This window comes from Suillus plorans, assembly GCF_016647745.1.
Source record: "Suillus plorans strain S12 chromosome Unknown HD556scaffold_7, whole genome shotgun sequence".
Classification (NCBI taxonomy): Eukaryota; Fungi; Basidiomycota; class Agaricomycetes; order Boletales; family Suillaceae; genus Suillus; species Suillus plorans.
The window spans coordinates 725,229-740,319 of record NW_024537391.1 but is presented as its reverse complement, the minus strand read 5'-3'; the positions used below and the strand labels follow the sequence as shown (position 1 = coordinate 740,319).

Here is a 15,091-nt window from a genome sequence, read left to right as displayed (position 1 = left end):
GCCTACTAGGCGCCTGTTCATATCGGCGTCACAACCGCGTCATTACACCTAGGCCTGCACTGCCACGTGTGATGATATCACCAGCAAGTTCTGCAATGTTCGATAAAGGAGTGTAACTCTTTCCCTGCTTCTGGATCATACTACAACTAGGCAAGGTTGATAAAAAGGTAGCCCAGGCAAGGAATCGTTGTCACCAACCTCAGTTCGCTTTTCGCCTTCACCATGAACTTCGACTTCACAGATAAAACCCAACAATCTTTGTCGGGTGCCATTCAACTCGCAAAGGATTATTCTAATGCCCAAGGTATGTGTACATATTCTACTTATAATCATTTGTTGTTTACTCGTTCTCCAAAGTTCACCCTGCACATATCGCTGCAGCTCTCCTAAACGAGGGTGCGGGAGATGATTCACCAACCAGTCTGTCCAACGTTGGTGCAAGCTCCCTATTCTCTTCTGTTATACAGAAGGCTGGTGGTGATCCAGTACGTGTCTACGTGTATCGGCTTGGTATGCCACCTCACCCCCATGACAGGTCATTGTAAAACGTGGACTTCAGAAGATCATTGTCAGACTACCCTCACAATCTCCATCTCCGGAGGAGATCTCCATGAGCGCTAGCGCGTTGAAGGTTTTGCGTGAGGCCCAGTCACTCCAGAAAACTATGCACGACTCCTACATCGCGCAGGATCATATAATTCTCGCACTTCTAAAGGACCCATCGATATCCCCTATCATCAAGGACGCTGGTCTCACTGAGGCCGCCTTGAAAACAGCTACCGAGCAGACTAGAGGAAACCGTCGAGTGGAAAGCAAGAACGCAGAGGCAGGATTCGACGCTTTGCAGAAATATGCGGTCGACTTGACTGCTCTTGCCGAAGAAGGGAAAATCGACCCTGTGATTGGCAGAGATAATGAGATCCGGAGGATCATTCGTATTCTTTGCAGAAGGTAGGATTCATATTTTTCTGTTGGTAGTCACCTCTAAACTTACCTTGTCCAGAACAAAGAATAATCCTGTGCTCATTGGCGAGCCTGGTGTTGGAAAGACATCGATAGCGGAGGGTCTTGCTCAGCGTATTGTTAACCGGGACGTGCCAGCCAGCCTCATTGGGCGCCTGTTTTCGCTTGATATGGGCGCGTTGATGGCTGGTGCGAAGTACAAAGGCGAGTATGAGGAACGCATCAAGTCAGTTTTGAGCGAAGTGGAGAAATCATCCGAGGACGGCCAATCTATTATTCTATTTGTGGATGAGCTTCACCTCATCATGGCTGGTCGAGGTGCCGAAGGCGGTGGCATGGATGCAGGCAATCTCTTCAAACCGCTTCTGGCTAGAGGCAAGCTACGTTGTATTGGGGCTACCACGCTAAGCGAGTATCGGAAGTATATCGAGACAGACGCTGCTCTGGAACGGAGATTCGCACAAGTTTTGGTGAACGAACCTAGTGTTTCCGAGACGATTAACATTCTGAGAGGCATTCGGGAAAAGTATGAAGTTTATCATGGTGTTCGAATTTTGGATGGTGCCCTGATCTCTGCTGCCACCCTGGCTCATCGATATCTGACTTCGAGACGTCTTCCCGATGCCGCCATTGATCTTGTCGACGAAGCTTGTGCAAGGTATGTTTCCTTAACACCCTTTATGAAACTACCTTACGGATTGTGCTAGTGTTCGTGTTACCCGAGAGACAGCACCTGAATCCATCGACAAGCTTCAACGTCGTAAGCTCGAACTGGAGGTTGAAATTCATGCTTTGGAACGCGAGAAGGATCAGGCCAGCCATGAGCGTCTGAGTGTGGCTCGCAAAGCCATCGCCGATGTTGATGACGAACTACAACCGCTTCGGGCTGCCTATGAGGCTGAAAAGCGCAAAGGCGACGAGATTAACGAAGTGCGAAGGAAGATCGACAATCTACGCGCTAAGGCCGACGAGGCAGAGAGAAGGTGTGCTTGCCATTCTGGATTAATCGAGCATCTCCTGACTACAGCACATATTAGATATGACCTTGCAACTGCATCTGACCTTCGCTATTATGCCCTGCCAGACCTCCAGAATCGCCTGGAGACTCTTCAAGCCAAAAAGCTCGAAGAGGACGTCAAAATTGGTGGAGGTACAGATACCGTCACTCCCGAACAGATCGCAGAAATTGTCGGACGGTGGACGGGTATTCCAGTCACACGTTTGATGTCAACCGAAAAGGAGAAACTCCTTCGCATGGAACGTATCCTTGCCGATTACGTTGTTGGTCAGCCGGAACCTGTGAAAGCTGTTGCCAACGCTATCCGGCTCTCGAGAAGTGGACTGGCTAATGCTCAGCGGCCTATTGCCAGCTTTTTGATGGCCGGTCCTTCTGGCACAGGAAAAACGTTGCTCAGCAAGACAGTAAGTTGATGTAACTTCGTCATAACTACAGTCACTAACCGAAACCTTCACAGCTCGCTACTATTCTCTTTGACACCCCTGATGCTATGATTCGCATCGATGGTTCTGAATATTCTGAGAAGCATTCTATCGCACGTCTTATCGGCGCCCCACCTGGCTATGTTGGTCATGATGCCGGAGGACAACTCACCGAATATGTTAGGCGCAAACCCTATTCCATCGTCCTCATCGACGAGATTGAGAAGGCTTCGCGAGAATTCGTCACACTCTTCCTTCAAGTCCTCGACGATGGCCGACTCACTGATGGCCAGGGCCGCGTTGTCGACTTCCGGAATACCGTTATCATCATGACATCAAATCTTGGTGCTGCATACTTAAACGACGTAGGTCAGGGTCCAGTAACTTCGCAGACCAAGCAGCTAGTCATGGGGGCAATAACGGGCCACTTCCCGCCCGAGTTCATCAACCGTATAGATGAGATTGTCGTCTTTGTAAGTCATCGCATGGCATGCATTTTAGGTTCTAAATTTCTTACACTATGATACAGCGTGCACTTTCCAGAAGCAGTATGCTCAAGATCGTAGACTTGAGGCTCAAGGAGGTCCAAGACCGTCTAGCCGAGAAGAAAATAGTACTCGACATTGATAACGAGTCGAAAAGATACTTAGTGTCCATCGGGTACTCGACGACATACGGAGCAAGGCCGCTGAACCGCGCTATCCAGAGCGAGCTCCTGAATCCCTTGTCGGTGATGCTACTTTCTGACCGCATTCGCGATGGGGAGACTGTGAATATTCGGTTCGACGCCCCCCGCAACAAACTTGTTGTCGTACCCAATCATGAAGGCCAGGCCGATGTTGATGCAATGGATGAAGATTGGAATGAGGATAATGACATTGAAATAGAAGAGATGGATTAAGGAACGTGTGCACTTCTGTAATTATAGTACCCATGCACTGTATCATAATATGCATGACGGGCTAGTACTGTAGCCTTTGTAATTGTAGCTAGGAATCTGAAGATTAACTGACTTTCCTTTCTTGGTGAAAGTCCTTGCGACTTTCGGGTTCGACCGCGGTCTCGATGTCCGCAACCGTGACCATGCTTAGCCGTCGTCTGATACATCGCGCCTCTCAGCTGAAGGTGCTAAGTCGCTTTTCTTCTTCTTCCGCAAACCCTGTAACACCTATACCCCCTTCTCCATCACCCGTCGCGAACCAAGCACCCAATTATCCAACGACATGGACAACTAGCCAGAGACCTCGCGCGGTCGCCCAGTCAGGTCCACGTTTTGAGCAGACCGTTCTCGAACTCCAGCCCAATCCATTGAGCGCAATGGAGATGATTAACAATGAGCCTATCCGTGTTGTGCATGGGCGGAAAGCTGTTTGTGATGGTGGTCAGTAATACTTTTTCTTCTCAACTTGAGCGTCGGTACGACAATTTGTTGCAGGAGGAGGACCTCTTGGTCATCCCAAGATATTCATCAACCTGGTTTGTGTTGGTACTTCTGGATGCTGTTCCATAATTGACATTCTTTTGCAGGACAAACCTGGTGCTCGGCCATGCGGGTAAGTATTGTCATGGCTTGGCTTGATTGTCACCACTAACAAATTTGTTGTACTTTACCTTTAGCTACTGGTATGTGACTATTTTTTCTAGCCGGACTTCGAACTCACGTACGACTTCCAGCGGCCTCCGCTTTGAACAAGCTCCACATGACCACTAAGTAGAACGCTCAGGATGTTAAGCTATATAATTAGCACGGGCTGTCCACCAGCGTCTGGCATATGACTAGATTAAATATTTTCATCCCGTGTTAAACAATGCTTTGCATGTTTCTGATTGCCGCCTATTGCAAATGTGAGTAAAAGTACAGCGGCGCTCTACAACGCCCAACCAGAGTAAATATTTATGCTACTAGAATGGGGTAAGTATGGTAAGATAAACCAGGAGGAATACTAGAGTCACAGTGAATCCGGGCGATGTGCCCGATCAACCTCCTGGGTTCGGTGAGATACGGTTTAGAGGGCGCCGGGCGGTAAGAACGAACAGATGTAGCAATGAATGATTTATATGTCCACCAGTTGAACGTTCCTAACCTCACAAGACCTGATAAATAAAACCAAAAGGAGAGTGGTGATGCCACCGGCATCAGTCATCTTCCGGCGAATGGAAGGACATGGGCGATAATGGAGGGTATTCCCCTTCTGCAACTGCCTCCAGTTGAGAAAATGGAGGGAGAGAATGTGGTGATGATAAATGATCACTGGGCGATGTTGGTAATGGAGTCTGAGATGGAAGTCAGCTCTACTTGAGATGTAGAACTAGAGCTTTGCTTACTTACCACTTTGAATATCGGATTTATGACAGATTGAGGGTCTATCCCTGGACTTGGAGGGTGACCATACAACTGCCCGTTACATTCATATGACTTATGAGAAGACGAAGGATATCGTATCATCGGAGGAACCATGTATGATGAGTGTTGTGGACTGGAAGAATCGGTACGGATCCACGGCCGTGGTGATGGTGATAGGGAAAGGAGATTTAGAGGTGGAGGTGAGGAAGCTCCTGATGCAGAAGATGTAGTATCAACAGAGGCACGTATGCAGAAGTCATTGAACTGGTGGTCCAAAGAGATAGAGTTCGATGACCGAGCAGAAGTGGGGAAATCATCAAAAGACGTCGTGCCCGTGCGTAGTGAGGAAGCGGACGTCATTCGGTTGATCCCATACAGCGTTGGCCTTCGCGTCCGTGATGGGCCAGGGTCGCTGTCGACTGTAGCAAACGAGATGGCGGACATTCGGCTTAAGCTGTGAACGTCTGATGAAGACATGGAATGGTCGTCATCAAAGCCTCTTCGTCGAACTTTCGTCAAACGTTCATCTCGTAACCCCCATCGGTCGTTAGGAGCCAGCGTCCCGTCGATAGGGTTAATATATCGACCTGAAGCAGCGTTCAACGTCGGCGATGACACCTTTGCACTTCCTTGGGTCTCCTTCTGTCGAATAGGACCAGAAGCAGATACCTTGCTCTTCTCCATCTCATCGTAGGGCGTTCCTCGCTGGTTGGAATTTAGCAAACTGGCATGTGTTTGCCACATCCACTCCAACTCGTTCCGCGAAGTAGTTTGCATGTACATTTGGCTGCGTTTCTGCATGACTGCACGAGCCTGCTCCCTCTGGGTCCGTTCTGCCATTGCGCGGCGCTGCTTTTCCGCTTCGCGTAATTGTCGTTCGGCCTCTTTCTTGATAGCTTTGGCATTCTTACGAGTTGAACCGTTCATAGGCTGTAACTCTGCCAATGATGGACTATCCGAGCTGGTAGATTGCGTACGCTTGAGCGACGGCGTCGAGTTGGAAGACGCACCCGGTACCTCGTCGACGGGAGGAAGTTGCTGATGGACCTTCTCTCCGTGTCCAAACATGGAAAGACCCCATTTAGAGGGCTTCTTGCCAAGGCTGAAGTGTAGCTTGCTGCTGAGTTTGATGCTCGGCGATTGGGTAGCATCATGGGCAGGCATCGGATGGTCAGGTTCAACGCGGGGACGAGTCTGGTACTCCGGTACCATCGGTGAAGATTGTACTTCCATCGGGTAGCCCGCGTGGTAAGCATCGAGAAGGGGCTCTGCCTGTGGAGAGGATACCTCCATCTGATCGGAGTCACTCCGTGCGTGACTAGCCCATGAGGAAGCGCCCCCTTGAGCGCGTGCTTCTTCTGGAATATCCGAGTAATGCGAATGCGAATGTATGCGTGGATCAACGACATATTCGGGCGTTTTATGTGAGGTAGGTGTGTGAATAGTTGACGTGACAAAGGAGGGGACGAATGCAGAGCGATGGGAGGAGGAAGCATCGGGGATATGTGACGGGTGCAGGCTTGGGGGTTGATGGTAGGGTGATTTCGGGGCGGAGTTATGTGAATGTGACGGAGGAATGCTGCGTGGTGAAGCAGAGGGAGTGATGTGATATATGCCATTCGAGACAGATCTCGATGGCGTTGGTGGCAGAGTCTGTGTGTGAAGAGCAGGAGGCATCGGGGGTCCATTCCCTGGTAAAGCCTCGATAAGGTATGGGTGTTCGAGACACTGTCGACTCGTGAGACGACTATCAGGATCATACTTCAGTAAGTCTGATATACAATCAATAAGTTTGCGAGGGACACTGCGGTCGAAATACGAAGAGAAGTCCCGAGGAGTGCTCTGACGTGACATGTCAACAATATTCAATACGTACATAATACTGCAGCAACCAACCTTTGGAAAAGCGAAATTAAATTGTTTCGCCATCTTGAGTCCTCTGCTCCATTTGCCACCACCAAGGGATCTACCGCGGAGATCCGTTCCATGGTCTGCAGGATCCCCGAGAACCTCGCATATGCGATGTATTTGGTCTATTTGACCGGATCCTGGAAATAATGGTCGAAGGTTGACTAACTCAGCCATGATCGTACCAAGGGCCCACATATCCACTGGATTCGAGTAATCTCGACTGAGAAGCAACACCTCCGGGGCTCGATACCAACGGGTTGAGACGTATTCCGTGTATGGCGGTGAACTGAGTGTCTCCCTCGCAAGCCCAAAATCGGCTAGCTTGATGATCGCGACAACATCCTTCTCCGTAGGTGCATTTGGAGGGGCTACTGGGGATAGTGAACGATATTCGAAGAGACCCGTTGTCGTAACGAGAACATTCTCGGGCTTCATATCACGATGGAAATAACCTGAAGAATGAATGTGGTGTAAACCCGAGACGATCTGGCGAAAAATAGAAGCGACTAGGCCGCCAGCAAGGGTACGGCCTTTTCTCGCCTTTATTAGATGATATAAATTCCCTTCCATGGACTCGAAGACGAAATAGAGCTCCTTAGTATCTGGGAGGAGAAAAAAATCATAGAGTGGAATGATGCAAGGGTGAAATGGTATTGCGCGTAATGACTGAAAGGGTTGGTGAGAATGGGAGTGGTGAATAGAAGTTAATTGACATACTTCGAGCTCCTTTAGCTTTTTACATTCGTCCCAACCCCCTTCCCACTTCTTTTTCATCCTCTTGACGGCGACAAGACGCTTTCCAGCCCATTCTGGTCTAGCGCCGCCACCGCATTGCATAGGAGAAAGTGGTGTATTGGGCGGTAGCGTCCCATGCCAATCACACAACAAGACTGTTCCAAAAGAACCGTCACCCAGGGTCTTGATTGGTGTATAAGAGCGATGTGAACCTTTAGGTCAAATTGCGAATATGAGAGACAAGGAAAGAGATTGAGATACTCAAGACTGACTGGAACGAGAGTCTCCGACTTGGAGTTTTCCATTCTGTATGGAAACAGAGGGTATACCAATGACAGAAACTGTCTCCTTTGGCTGAGATGAAGCTGCCGATTTGTGGGATTGGGAAGGTGGTGGTGGGTGAAAGTGACCATTTGTTTGGTGGATAGTATGTCCATTTGTCTGGTTATTGTTGTGCGAGTCGTAGTGTGTATTTGAGTGACCATTGCTCTGGTGGGCATGATTCGAGGATGTGAACATGATACGCAGAGCATTGCCTGGCGATGGAAAGTGGGAAGGAGAATTTAACGAGAGGGCCAGCACGGATGCTGAGGCTAAGGGAACATACGACGAAAGAGACAATAAGTGATGATAAGAAATGTACCGAATGCTCGCAATTAGCTAGACGAGGACTACGACTATGACGAACTCGAAAAAACAGACAAGTGTTGAAGACAAGAGAGCAGAAAAGGTAAAGCGAGGAGGTTTAGTCGAAAGAAGCATCTTCATCGCCAGACTAGGGAACACTACTAAAGCTGTGCTACAACAACCGAACTCAATAGCTCTCTCTCCCTCTCTCTCGACGTTGATGGTGAGTACATCAGTTTCATCCTGTGAGATTACACAACCGGTACGTTCAATATTTTCATACTCATGCCAAAAACTTTCAATTGTATAGTGGTATAGCCCTCAGGAATTTTCTGTGAGTTTCACTCCGTCTCAGTCCTCCCTAACACATGTCTTTCCCAGCTTTTCCCGGGTTCAACCGGATCTCATTATGTTGCCCAAATATTCGGTCCCGTTCTCCTCCATCCTGCGTACCACCGAGGGCTGTCTAGCCGGCTACCCTTAGACCCTACGCAATCACCTTCTCGTTATGTAGTCCAGAACTTCTCAGAACCACACCGTGGCAATTTTTTTGTGACACCCCAACGGCACCTTAATTATCTCTCAGCAACCGGTTGGCCTCTCTTTCTTCATCCTGCCCATGATCGATGATGATGCAGCCGCATCTAGTGATATATCCACCAGTGGCAGCCACTGCCTTTTGCGCAGCCCAAACTTCATTCCGGCGACGCCCCTTAGAAGAATGGTCCTTCCGCTTCAACCCTTGTAATAAGCGACCCGCGATAGGATCTCACACCTTTCACCTCTTAATTTGGAATTCGAATCTTCTGTCATATCGTCATAAACTCACCTGCTAACCGTGCGCGTGATAGATTGAGTTTGGTTTAAAAACTTTGTCTCACGAATTTGATCTTACAGCAAGGTCACCTATAATTGGCGGGATACTTGATATTTGACATGCTTTTTCATCTGATGCTCTGATATTGATCCGAGTACCATGGCCAAGTCTAGACACAAGCCTATCCTCTACTACATATGTATATATCCTTCTCGCAGCTCGGATGCAAATACACTCGTATAATAATATCCTCTCGTTTATTCCTTCTAGTACGGAACCTCATGGAAGAGCTTCGACACGCTCTCCCCATAATGGCTTCGCCGGATAACCTCCCCGAGGACAGGTCCGATGTCAATAACTTCGATCTTGGAACACTTTGCCTGGTTCTCCTTCTGAGGTAACGTATTGGTCACGATCAGTTTCTCCAACACGCTCTTCTCAATATTTTCTAGAGCATTGCCGCTCAATATTCCATGTGTCACGATTGCGTAAACCTTGGCAACACCTGCTTCGGTGAGATGATGCGCGGCAAGACACAGCGTTCCGGAAGTGTCGGCCATATCATCGATGAGGATGGCAACTTTGTCCTTGACATGCCCAACGAGAACCATGCGCGATACGGAGTTGGCCTTTTTGCGCTCTTTGTGAAAAAGAGCAAAATCGACGCCCAGGCGATCTGCGATGGACGTAGCCCTGAGATATAATGATGAGAGTTGTCATAAACCTCCTATCGGTAAGTTGTCACCTCTTGGCGCCGCCCGCATCGGGGGAAACGATTACGACATTTTGAAGATCAAAATGGGTGCGTATGTACAGGATTGATGATGGCTCGGCGAAAAGCTGGAATGGGCACGTGTCAAATTATTGCCCAATCTATAAAATGCCACAGCACTTACGCTGTGCACGACAAAAATGGACGAATATGAGTGACCACGCTTGGAAACAGGGTCAAACGTTAGACTTACTTATCCACTGGCACATCAAAGAATCCTTGAATTTGTGATGCATGGAGGTCCATGGTCTATATCCAAGTTGTCAGCGCATCGACGCATTGGGTTGACAGAGCACTCAAGTCAAAACAGCGCAAACACCGGAACGGTGCCCCGATGTTCCTTGGATAGATACTTACAATAACGTGATCACAACCTGCTTTTTGTATCATGTTTGCTACGAGTTTCGCCGTGATTGGGGCGCGGCTCTTGTCCTTCTTATCTTGTCGTGCGTATGGGAAAAGAGGAACGACAGCCGTTATGCGTTTAGCACTTGCAATCTTGCAGGCATGGATCATGATACAAAGCTCCATGAGGGATGTGTTGACTGCTCCGCAGCCAGTATTGATAATGTACACATCGTTCTCGCGAACGCTCTCTGCGATGCGGACGCTCGTCTCGCCAATGCCGCTCTTGGTTACATCAGCTTTCGCAAGAGGTAGACCAAGGCTAGAGAGTGCATGGGTGAACAGCGCGCTCGCGAGTTCATTTGTATTTACCGTCGAGCAATGATCTCCGCCAGCTCGGGATGGCTGGTGCCTGTCAGGGTAAGTGTCACTCCGTAAGAGAAGGTCGCAAAAGTCAGAATCTAAAGACGAACCAGTGAAGATTTTGACTCCAGTTCCGTTCAGCATGATATTAATTTAAGTACAAGAGAGAGATATCCATGGATTGTAAGAAAAAGAAAAAAGGAAAAAGCGAGGAAAAACAAAACTAACACTTATCACACGTGTCACAGAAAATCAGCGTGTGACTGCGTGACGATAAGATGATGGCTGTGCAGGGCGGCTGAGAGGCAACTAAAATAGATAGTAGGCAACTTGATGTGCACAATTCTTCGGAGCTTCCTAAGGATCACAATAACAAGTTTTCTTGTATGATTGCACCACATGTTACAACTTTGATCAAAGTCTTAACATAGGAGACGGGCCAATGGACTTCACTACTGGGATTACATACATGCCGTGCCATTAAGCGATACAAACGGGAGGAAGGCTGGATCTCCTCAAAATGCCACAAGACGCAAAACTGTAAAATCGGGAGGATGATCCGTGATTCATTGTTTACGTACGCTTTTTGCAGAATGTCTTGTGGCGAGCACGCCAGTCCTTCGCCTAAGCATTGTGGAGTAGCATGATAGTTAAACGTCAGGTAGGCGACATTAATTTCGTAGCTCACCTGGCAGGCCCTTCCACAATAGAAGGCGGACTGTTGAACAAAGCCACTCAGTTCTCTCATGCGTCTTTCAGCCTGAAATTGCCTAAAATTGCGTACCTTGCATCCAGAACAAGCCAAAAGCTGGCTCCGGTCAAACGTTTCACCAGGACACTGACAGTGCGATTAGCAGATGTTATAAAGATGACATGAGACTACCTCACGTCATAGTTTCCGCAGACCATGATATCTACAGGATGGGATAGTCTTACCCTTCTCGCTTCCTCAAGGTCACCCTTCACTTCATGCACCTGACCAAGATTCTCGACAGAGACTGCCGCATCATATGCAGGACCATTCTCCATGCGGACAGAAACAGCCTTCTTGAGCTGCTCTTCAGCATCCGTGATCTTGCCCATCTTGAGGTAGAGTTCTCCGAGTGCATTGCGAGTTATGGCAGTAGTAAGATTATTCTCACCAACTGTACTGAGTTTAAGGTGGAGTGCTTGCAGGTGGAGATCCTCTGCACCGGCATAATCGCCTTGGCTAGAAAGGCTAAGGGCTTGGTTGTTTATTATAGCCGCCTGTGAAACAGCCATCCCAGAGGCCTGGTTGGAATGCAAGTGCATTGTGAGGCCAGACATTTGAAGGTGATACAGTGAGTACGATGAGATGGTAAATGTACTGAGATGAGGTTTTTGTGATGTCTATTGTTCAGCTCGCTTTGTTGGGAAGCGCCAACTTCCGAATCCCGCTCCTGTCCGAACGATCCAGATGTGGCCTACGGTATGTTTTTATTGAAAGAAATAGCTTCGATTGTCGGGGAACAGGAACCTTGCAATCAGCATATATCAGAACCTAAGCCGTTGACTTTAGCATTAGCTTGGATCGAAGTGAATATCATGTAACAGGGTTGACATGGACACCCAGGCCAGTGATACTTTATGCTTTGCTAGACTGGATTACATGCCTGCCGTGCCGTTGCGATAACAGTGTCAAAACATATTTTTACCTCACACAGACAGGAGAGCTCTGAGGGTGTCCTCAAAGTTCCACGACACGTAAAATATTACTCAACCATGGATTCGTATATGTGGTCTAAAGTCGGGTACCTTGCATCCAAAACAAGCTAAAAAGCTGGCTCTGATCAAACGTTGTACCGGGACACTAGCAGATCATTAAGCGGGTGCCATAAAGATGTATTGAGGTGGTACATACCAGGTTATACACCACAACGTTTCCAAGGTGGAACTGTCCTAACCCTAACTTCCTCCCGCCCTTTGCTTCAACATGCACCTGATCGAGATAAGTATTAGTACCTATTCTCTTGCTGATAGAGGCAGCCTTCTTGAGCTGCTCTTCAGCATCCGAAACTCTGCCCATCTTGATGTAGAGTTCTCCAAGGTCATTCTCACCAATTGCGCTAAGTGCGCAAAGTTAAAGAATCATTAATCAGTGACGGTTTGTGACAAAGAATATGTGTTGTGTCATGTTTGTTACGTGGCTAAAGCGAAATCATACGCTATCACTCACCGCTAACAACAAGTGCATCAATCGTCTTTCCATCCAACTGTGTATACAACGATCAATTCCAAGACTGGCATCCTGAACTCTCTTTACTTATTTCTTTTCTCTCTCTTTCTCAATTGAACATGACTTCTTCCTCGTCCTCATCGCCAGAAATGCACCCTGCTCCTCCGGTAGACTCCGCTGAACGCTTTTCCTATAAACTTGCAACACATGAAGAGGTCCTTGAAGATCTATCTAGGTATATCCACTCCATCTATGTTCAATTTTCTTCTTACGCCAAAAAGTCGCTTTCTTTTAAATCTCCCAGAGGAAGAACTATCGTCTCTTGAGCGGATATGTTTCCAGGTGGAGCAAGCGTAAGCTGCCCGCAGTGCTTGCGATTCCCTTCCGGCTCACATTTTTCATATAGGCATTGGTTCTACGAAGACTTCATCCGAGAACAAAATCCCAAATTTCCATCGCTACCGCTGAAGAAATTCTCCGCAATGCTTTTCCAAGCTTGTCCTCTGCTACACCAGTGGAGTCACGATCATGAACAAGCCTTCAATACCTTCATGCAATACAAGACTAGAGTCCCTGTATGCGGCGCAATTATGTTAAACGACACCTGGGAAAAGGTATGGTGCTCTTGGTGCTCAAGAAAGAACACAACTTACTCAGATCTCTAGTGTATCCTTGTCAAGGGGTGGAAGTCGTCTTCTGGTTGGGGCTTTCCAAAGGGTAAGATAAACGAGAGCGAGCCTACCCATGAGTGTGCCATTCGAGAAGTGCGTCGTGTTGTCCACATTCCTGTCCGGCGACCTGAGATTCTCCGCTAGGTGCTTGAGGAGACCGGTTATAATCTGGCAGGTCAGCTGGTTCCTGCAAACGTAATTGAAATGTCGATCAAGGAGCAATGGATTTCTCTCTTTGTGGTACCCGGAGTCCCGGAAGACTTTCCTTTTAAAACTCGGACCCGCAAAGAGATAAGTGTACGTTCATTTAGTCACGCCTCCCCTTTTTTGTCGTAATTTTTTCTTGCAGCGGATCGAGTGGTTCAAGTTAACTGATCTTCCAACCTGGAGGCGGAACAAAGCCGCACCAGGAAAGTTTTATTTAATTTCCCCCTTCATCGCGTGAGTCTCCTTTTATTATTTGTTTATCAGTTGTCGTCAACTTCGAGTAGATCGCTGAAGGCATTCGTCACTGCCAATAAGCCTCGAGCAATGGAGGGGCGAGTTCGGAGGATTGGAGGCTACACGAGTACGGATAATTGCACACATGAGTCTAGCTCATCTTCGGCGGATAATGGCGAACCCCAGACGCCGTCTCCTCAGTATAGCGAGGCACTTCCTGTGACAAACCGTCGTGTAGCTACCCACGAATCCGATGACGAGCAAGCTGTCGATCCCGAACACATGGACCCGCACTTTGCTCGTCTACTCAGTTCTCTGACGCTTTCGGCTGTCAAGCAAGACGATTCAAAGCCTCAGCTTGTTCTTCCGCCAGTTAAATCGCCTCTCTCGGTACTCGCTCACAACGCGACACCACTAGCCAAGCAGAATATCGTTGATTGGTCTTCTCGTGTTTCTGCCCAGTCAGAAACGCCTGGTGTGATGTCTTCTCCGCCTCCGAAACAACGGCCCTCAAACGTGACATCGTCCTCCGCACATTCCCTTCGGGTTTCCCAATCTTTGAGCATGCAGGCTTCCTTTGTCGAGTCATCCACACTACCAAGTTCGCCTGCTCATGATCCTGGAACTCCTTCATCAGGAGCCCTTTCGACCGCCTCGTTATCCGCTGCGTCTGCCGCATCGTCTACTTCATCCTTGGCTTCCTCTCGAAAGGTCCCATTGTCGTCAAGACGTACGTCGAGCACTGCCGACATATCACCCTACCTTCCGCGCCTGACTGAGGTTCCTGCCTCAGGCAAGATGTTGAGGCAGCTGGCCCTACTGGAATCAGTGGCTGATGAGTCTTCACGCATGACCCCTACTCTGCCCAGTAGGGAGTTGCCCTCCGGTGCCCGTCGTCCGGGACCGTCGGTTTCCGTTCCACCATCTACGCACTATCCGCAAGCTGACTTTCGCCCGTTATTTGGACACATGTCATCAATGCCAGCTGAATATTATCTCACACCTACTTCTCAGCAACCCAGCACCGGGCACCCTCAGCCGCCGCTTGTTGATGACATTTTTCAAGTGCGACCACGCTCCGGTCAGTTTTCTACCCACGACTATTCCCCTCGGAATGTCCAACAAAATCAGTTGTTGTCACTGCTGACAGGCCCCCCATCCCTTCCTGTCGGAATGCCACACACTTCTCATACACATTCCCCCTACTTGCAAGGCTACTCTACAGTCCATAATTATCAAGCCCATCCATCCGCACTCTTCCCCCCTGCACATCAGGGCGCGGGTCCTCATATGGTAACCGGTTTCTCTACTGGGATGCCCCCAGTCAGTACATCTACTCGATTCTCTGCCATCACACCATCAGCCCATACTTTACAATCAAATTTCCTCCCACCGCCAATCACTTCGCGAACTCCTGTTACCAACAGCGCTCAGTTACTTTCACTCCTAAACGGTAATAAACATG

At 48.5% G+C, this 15,091-nt stretch overlaps 7 protein-coding genes across 7 annotated transcripts; 4 read left to right on the top strand and 3 right to left on the bottom strand.

Moving 5' to 3' along the window:
- The first annotated feature begins 50 nt into the window (after positions 1–50).
- HD556DRAFT_1338785 (P-loop containing nucleoside triphosphate hydrolase protein) lies at positions 51–3,540 on the top strand. Its single transcript, XM_041302008.1, has 8 exons — positions 51–304; positions 358–485; positions 536–951; positions 1,004–1,621; positions 1,671–1,946; positions 2,001–2,385; positions 2,439–2,876; positions 2,933–3,540. Exons 1-8 carry the CDS (start codon positions 223–225, stop codon positions 3,302–3,304), a joined length of 2,715 nt encoding a protein of 904 aa, XP_041165087.1. The 5' UTR covers positions 51–222; the 3' UTR covers positions 3,305–3,540.
- Positions 3,437–4,206, top strand: HD556DRAFT_894114 (ubiquinone oxidoreductase 20 kd subunit). Its single transcript, XM_041311968.1, has 5 exons — positions 3,437–3,784; positions 3,839–3,879; positions 3,931–3,956; positions 4,021–4,026; positions 4,078–4,206. Exons 1-5 carry the CDS (start codon positions 3,469–3,471, stop codon positions 4,112–4,114), a joined length of 426 nt encoding a protein of 141 aa, XP_041165086.1. The 5' UTR covers positions 3,437–3,468; the 3' UTR covers positions 4,115–4,206.
- A 333-nt stretch (positions 4,207–4,539) lies between these two features.
- Positions 4,540–7,912, bottom strand: HD556DRAFT_1229432 (Pkinase-domain-containing protein; the record flags this gene model as incomplete). The annotated part of the gene is made up of 5 exons (XM_041297281.1): positions 4,540–4,677; positions 4,733–6,589; positions 6,644–7,324; positions 7,376–7,605; positions 7,666–7,912. 5 exons carry the CDS (start codon positions 7,910–7,912, stop codon positions 4,540–4,542), a joined length of 3,153 nt encoding a protein of 1,050 aa, XP_041165085.1.
- A 2-nt stretch (positions 7,913–7,914) lies between these two features.
- On the top strand, positions 7,915–8,967 carry HD556DRAFT_894515 (uncharacterized protein). Its single transcript, XM_041311971.1, has 4 exons — positions 7,915–8,282; positions 8,339–8,612; positions 8,669–8,858; positions 8,918–8,967. The coding sequence occupies exons 1-3, from the start codon at positions 8,073–8,075 to the stop codon at positions 8,854–8,856; spliced, it is 672 nt and encodes a 223-aa protein (XP_041165084.1). The 5' UTR covers positions 7,915–8,072; the 3' UTR covers positions 8,857–8,858; positions 8,918–8,967.
- Positions 8,968–9,103: 136 nt separating this feature from the next.
- HD556DRAFT_1229102 (phosphoribosyl pyrophosphokinase) lies at positions 9,104–10,461 on the bottom strand (the record flags this gene model as incomplete). Its single annotated transcript, XM_041297267.1, has 6 exons — positions 9,104–9,530; positions 9,583–9,677; positions 9,811–9,858; positions 9,967–10,276; positions 10,327–10,366; positions 10,428–10,461. The coding sequence occupies 6 exons, from the start codon at positions 10,459–10,461 to the stop codon at positions 9,104–9,106; spliced, it is 954 nt and encodes a 317-aa protein (XP_041165083.1).
- Positions 10,462–10,681: 220 nt separating this feature from the next.
- Positions 10,682–11,787, bottom strand: HD556DRAFT_1338722 (uncharacterized protein). Its single transcript, XM_041302007.1, has 4 exons — positions 11,206–11,787; positions 11,102–11,155; positions 11,006–11,035; positions 10,682–10,941 (listed from the first exon to the last, which is right to left on the bottom strand). Exons 1-4 carry the CDS (start codon positions 11,623–11,625, stop codon positions 10,891–10,893), a joined length of 555 nt encoding a protein of 184 aa, XP_041165082.1. The 5' UTR covers positions 11,626–11,787; the 3' UTR covers positions 10,682–10,890.
- Positions 11,788–12,490: 703 nt separating this feature from the next.
- On the top strand, positions 12,491–14,999 carry HD556DRAFT_894045 (Dcp2, box A domain-containing protein). The gene is made up of 8 exons (XM_041311967.1): positions 12,491–12,749; positions 12,796–12,867; positions 12,921–13,128; positions 13,180–13,278; positions 13,330–13,482; positions 13,535–13,626; positions 13,677–14,707; positions 14,758–14,999. The coding sequence occupies exons 1-8, from the start codon at positions 12,634–12,636 to the stop codon at positions 14,856–14,858; spliced, it is 1,872 nt and encodes a 623-aa protein (XP_041165081.1). The 5' UTR covers positions 12,491–12,633; the 3' UTR covers positions 14,859–14,999.
- The last annotated feature ends 92 nt before the right edge of the window (positions 15,000–15,091 follow it).